This window comes from Melanostigma gelatinosum (genome assembly GCF_949748355.1).
Source record: "Melanostigma gelatinosum genome assembly, chromosome: 13".
Classification (NCBI taxonomy): Eukaryota; Metazoa; Chordata; class Actinopteri; order Perciformes; family Zoarcidae; genus Melanostigma; species Melanostigma gelatinosum.
The window spans coordinates 20,586,968-20,592,967 of NC_136646.1; the positions used below are offsets into that span (position 1 = coordinate 20,586,968).

General features: G+C 43.0%; 1 protein-coding gene across 1 annotated transcript in view; it reads right to left on the reverse strand.

Moving 5' to 3' along the window:
- shank1 (SH3 and multiple ankyrin repeat domains 1) overlaps window positions 1-4,626 on the reverse strand; it is a gene marked incomplete at its 5' end in the record, with an annotated part of 45,955 nt that extends 41,329 nt beyond the window's left edge. The window contains one exon of the mRNA XM_079280999.1: window positions 4,093-4,626. Within this exon, the coding sequence (XP_079137125.1) occupies window positions 4,093-4,626 (534 nt within the window). The remainder of the gene's footprint in view (window positions 1-4,092) is intronic.
- Between the last annotated feature and the right edge of the window lie 1,374 nt (window positions 4,627-6,000).

The following is a 6,000-nucleotide window of genomic DNA, read 5'->3' on the forward strand; positions in this document are numbered from 1 at the left end:
ACCTTCAGCAGATAAAATGGGACAAGACATCAACTGTGCAAAATGACTTTCTATATATCACCCACCCTGATCTTTCTCTCTCTTCGGCATGAGATGATAGGATCCATCCAACCGCATATTAGCTTGACCGACAAAAACAAACTACTAAACCCCGGATTCTTTGTAGCAATGGCCCAAATCTCCTCTTGACAAATGTAGCTGACTGATATTACAAACACATCTGTAGCTCTCTGTGTCAGTGCACCAGCAGTGACATCTTGATTGACAGTGCCTTGAGAGAGATCGCCCCAGTAGGCTTGTACGGATCTGTTAAGAGAGTTTTAAAGCAGCAAAGGTAAGACCCCCTGAGGGGGGGCAGGACGAATCACCAGATGTTTCCTCTGTGGAAACGTTTCAGGAGAGAGTAACAAACACTGACCTCTTGACAAATGTCACAGGGCATTTGCTATGTCCAGACATATTCTGCAATACACAACAACAAAAACGTGATGAATGCACTTGGCCTGAAAAGAATCATGCCAAATAGAGCAGATTAAATGTTCTTTCCTTTTTTTGTGAAGAAATATTCTGCTTAGACGTATCTGTATCACAGCTCTTTATTAACTGTTTTTGAGGGATCATTGTCAAAAAAAATGATTTTTTTAATATTTTCAAATGAATCATTTTTATTTATTTATTTTCTTCTCAAACCCCATGAATATACAAGAAAACAGCTTTTGAACAGCTGTCCACTGTAGTGACACTCGGGTTTGTCCAAAACGAACACAGCAGATTAACATTATCAGATTTTTTTTATCAGTTTTCAATATCAGCCCAAAAATACAATCAGGTATGAATATAGCCTGATGTGCAGTCGTCCCACTGGAACATTGGCTTAAATTGACATATCAAAGTCCATTGGAGACGATAAATCTGTAATCAAACTGCATCAAATTGGACTCAGATTGGAAAACATCTGACAGAGCGCTATGTAGCTATGTATTCTGCCAAAAAATATATAAATATAACACTAATTACCAGTGTCTGAGTGTGTTTATGTGTAGTCTCTGCATTACTGCATGAGAGTCACTTACATCACTCAAAATCCTCCCCCCTCAATTCATAACATTTGCATTTGCGTCCCAGAGTCACTCCCTCGTCTCATTACAACACAATTAACAAGCAATTAGATTTTTATTGAGGGTGAATTAGCTGACATGTAGAACAAACCCAATGTACTGGGAGCGTAACGTGATATTACCCAACACCAGCGAGTGAAGGAGGAGGAGGACAGGAGATGAACCAGTGGGGGAAAAAAAAAAAAAAGATCAGAGGGTTTTTATTCTGAATGTGCAGGAAGCGAATAAGTGAAAAATGACCTGAGAGGTTGAGTCAGGACAGGAGAGTGAGTGAGCGAGATAGTAAAATCTCAGTGATGGTGGGTTATAACTCTCAACACCTTGGGGAGCAACAAAATATGCACTGAGTCACTACATCTTGGCGGGAAGATAAGGTCATGTTTTAGTGCGTTCACATGTTAATGTGTATCTGTGTGGGTTTATAGCTACTCAACGCCACATTTGAACCAAAGAAAAAATAATAGATACGTTTAAAAAGATCAAAGGAAACAAATTCAAAATACTGTACAGTTAGATTATTGGTCTTCTTTGTAAAGTCTGTGTCTGCCAGCTGGTTTGATTAATGTGATTACTTGTCAATCTTGAGAATCAACAAATACAGACATTATGACGAACAAACTGTAGACTTAAGAACAAGATTCTGACATTTTTTACAACTTTTTCTTTTTAATTTAGCAATTCAAACCAGTAGTAGAGGTGAAATGCTGCCCCTAAATGTCTGGAGCATGTGGCAGGGATAAATACTAAATGTCTGTTGGATTAATTTCTCAAATTAATTTAGAAATTTAGAAAAAATAAAATAGTGCTTAAAGTCATCTTAAAAAGTCAATATCAATCTGCAACCTAACACTTTCTGTTCTCGCTATTCCGATTTCTATGTCCTTCATTCCACCTTTATTTATTTCTGTCTGCTTCACTTTATCCACCTGGATCTATCTCTATCCAACTCTGTCTTTTTCAATCTATATTTATCTCTTTTCACCTGCGTTTCTCAGCTACCTGGTTCCTACATCAGTCTACTTTGATCAGCTTCTATCTGTGTCTACCTGCATTTACCTTCATCGCTATCCTCGTCTTTGTGCTTTTATCTACTCTGTCTCAGCCTCTTTCTACCTCGTTCTGCCTCCTCTTCCAAACACCCATGTGTTTGTGCCCCATTCTATCTCTCTGTGTCTTCATGTGACTGTTAAGCAATATCTGAGTTTTTGACCCCAAGCGTGAGTGAGCATTCTCATCCCAAGCAATCCCATTTAACCATCTTTTTACAATTAAACTTTGATGCCAATTCGTTAGAAGAAATAGGGAGTGGGGCATTATTTATGGGTGGTTTTAAAAACACTGAATCAAGCACACTTGGGTATCCACACACACACACACATACATACATACATACACACACACACACACACACACACACAAACACACACAATGCTGAAAACACCCATGCACAGATCAATAATGAATCACACGGCAGCAAGAGGGAGGAAGAAGCGTTGAGCGAGGCATTTATAGTGCACTGGGATGGTAAATATAAAATATAGACAAGCATACAGGCACTCACAGATGCATTTATTTAATTTGCAGTTTCATTCTTGCTGATGATCTATAAAGCCGACACATCAGAGAAGCCACGATTGTTTGACAGAAGAGAGAAAGAGGACGGACCGCTAACGTCTGAGGAAAACGGCCTCCTGTTTGTCGAACACAGAGGCAGTCTGGTTCACCTTTATTCTGGCAATGAGCAAAGACACACACTCTCTCCTCTATCCCTGTTCATCCCTTCGTCGTTTTTTTCTCTTCTGCACAAAAACACACACTTGGATGTGGATGCAGCCTTAGCCCATTGCATCTCCTGCTTCTTCATAATTCAATTATCGCTACAATTCAGATGATTCACTTTCACGGATCACTCATCATAAAAGCACAGAGATGGAGAAAATGACGGGGTGTCTGGCATCTTTTGCCTGATTTGTCGGGAGTGAGAGAATGGCGTACTGTACATGGAGGCAGCTACATCTCCAGCCCGTGTGGCCGATTGCGACAAACTTCTAATGGAAGCTTTTGCACTGATGTGATGTAAGACCGCATCTGGAAAAGAGTAGAGTAGACAGATCGGTCTATCGTGATTCTGGACAGCCCTCTTAAAACCAGTCACACCGAAATGGTCTTTTCACGGCAGGCTTTATCGCACCATTTAGAAGCTCTTTGGCGGCATTAAGCCAGAGGCAGAGCTTCCCTCTCGTTTAGCTTCTTCCCTTCACTTCAACTTCCCTCTCTTTGACTCGCTCTCAAGCCTTTCTGTCTTGTGGTGTTTCTGAAATCAAATTGTTTGCATGTTCTCATTGCGATTGCTCTTGTATGTGGTTTGGCTCGGTCTCTCCCTCTCTTTCTCTCTGGAGCTGGGTCACCTTGAAAGTCTCTCTCACCCTCTCAGATCTTTCACTTTTCTGACGAGCATTTGCGCTTCTCTCAGTGTTCCGCTGGTGATGCAGTGAGACAAAGAGAGAGCGAGAGACACAGAAAGATAATCTAATCAATGTAATACGCCCAATCCTCTGAGATTTGCAGTGTTTCTGGAGCACTGCACATTGCAGGATTCAACTGAACTGAACTGACCACACATACGGGCATAACACTCGTGGTCAGATTATGAAATGCAGCCAAGAAACATTCCTGCACATAAACCCCCCCCCCCCCCCCCGTAAAACATCAAACTAATGTTTTTATACTTTTAAACAAACAAGACATAAGGTTTGAGTTAGTGAGTTTCAGCTTGTGTTACTTTGCACATGCACTCATGTGAAATACAACGAGCTTTCATTCTTTGAGTGGTGGAAGTGGAGTAATTGACCATGACAGTGTTAAAAAAGAAAAGCTGGTGTGTTTAACTCATGAGACGTGGCCCGCTGTGTTCGTGAACTTCTCAGGAGTTTGTTCCCGTGATGTGTGTGAAGTGTGCGCTGACATCACTGACCGTTTGCTTGATGTCTGGGATGCCGATGCGGAACACCATCATGGCAATGTGGGTGTCCTCAGATGACGCCGTGCCGCTGCTGCGCTCCTTCACTCTCCGCTGCTGCTGCGGCTGCTGCGGCGGCTGCTGCTGCTGCTGTACGTGATTGGCCGGCTGTTGGTGCGTGGGTCCGGGATTGGACGAATAGGGGTTTGTGGTGTGTCCGGTGTTCCCTGACCGAATCTGTCTGTCCCCGGCGGGCTTTCCGGCCGGTTTACCTGCCGGCCTGTGTCCCTCACCCCTGCCCCCCCGCGGTATGCCACCTCGCCTGACCTCCTCCACCATCTCCTCCTCATCGCCCTCCTCTTCCCCTTCCAGCTCGCCGTTCTCCTCCTCCTCCTGGTCCTCACCACGCTCATCTTCTTCCACTTCCTCCTCTTCCTCCTCCTCCTCCTCGTCCTCGTCCTCCTTTGCCCCTGGATAGAGGTGTCGATTATTTCCCAGCATCCTTTGTTGCTCCTCGTCGCTGGACAGGGGGCTGAACGGCATCGTCATGGCGACAGAGAGGGCGGCACTTGTGGCAACACCATTATTCCCAGAGAGACACTGTGGGGGGGGGGGGAGACAGAGACAAAGTAAAACTACAGACAAAGTTTGTCCACTATACGTTTCTTTCCCGGCTGCATCCAGGCCTCCTTACCCCACCACTCTAACAAACTCTGGTCGCTAGGTGAGCAGACATGCAGTCATTCCAGCCCTCACTGCATGATGACATGCTACTCACACCTCACGTATAAATAAACTCACTCGTGCTGTTAATTCACAGCTTCCACACTCTCGCCAGTCATTCAAACACCCTGCCTGTACTGTCACACTCAAGATTTGCCTGCAGATGACTGAACCTTGAGACGCTTGAACCATATCAGTATTTCACTGTGAGCGATAGTACTATGGCGGGAATACTATATTGGAATATGCTCATACAGAGAGCACTGCTGTGACACGTACTACTTTAGAGGGCACTACTGCACAGAATAGTAAGTTAGCACGGTGTACTAGCTGTAAAGACTAGCATTATAGAGTTATATTTAAATCATAGCCTTGAGAATAAAACCTTAGAAGGAGAAAGTAGATATAAAAGACATCAGACAAACAGGTGATGTTGAAGTGCTCGTCGTTGTAGCAGGGAGACCCCATGATAATGACATCATCTGGTCTTTCTTCTCATCTTGTACATCCACAATTTGAAGCAGTTACTGGGTGGGTTGTCACAAAATCCGTTCCCCAATCATAAAATTGTTGTGTTTGAGTGACCTCCTGACCTTTAGCTTAGCACAACCATCGGGCAAAAATGACCACAAAAGAAATATCAAAAATGATTTCCATAACTTTCATTGACAACATTTGGAAATTGACTCATTTTATATATTTGGAAAGCTCTCTTAGTGACACCATTGGACAAAAATGTCAACTTTGCAACACATTTTTAGTTTAATTTTGATCAAATATGCACACTGCTCCCTGGAGGACAATTATTTTGATTTGAATGATGCAATTACACTTCTTCTAGCACTTCCATCAGGACAAACCTATCCTCACCACTGCTAAAGCTAAAGCTGTTCGTTACGTCCAGCATATTGTACAACTTGTATTGTCGGTTGTAATAAACAAACATCTCAGATTTAAGTCTTGTTACACTCAAGCGGCTGAGACTATTTTAGTTCATTTAAAGCTGTGTGAGAAATCCAACATCCACCTCAGTAAACTAAGATATTGGTCTAGCACTACACAGCGGACTATTCATCACTGCACATCTTCTATACAGACACTTGTAATGGACAACAGCTCTTCATGTGATAAACTATACGCTCTTATTCTTGCCATCACCCCTGAGAGAACCGAGAAGCCACTTCAGAGCATCAGTGGTGC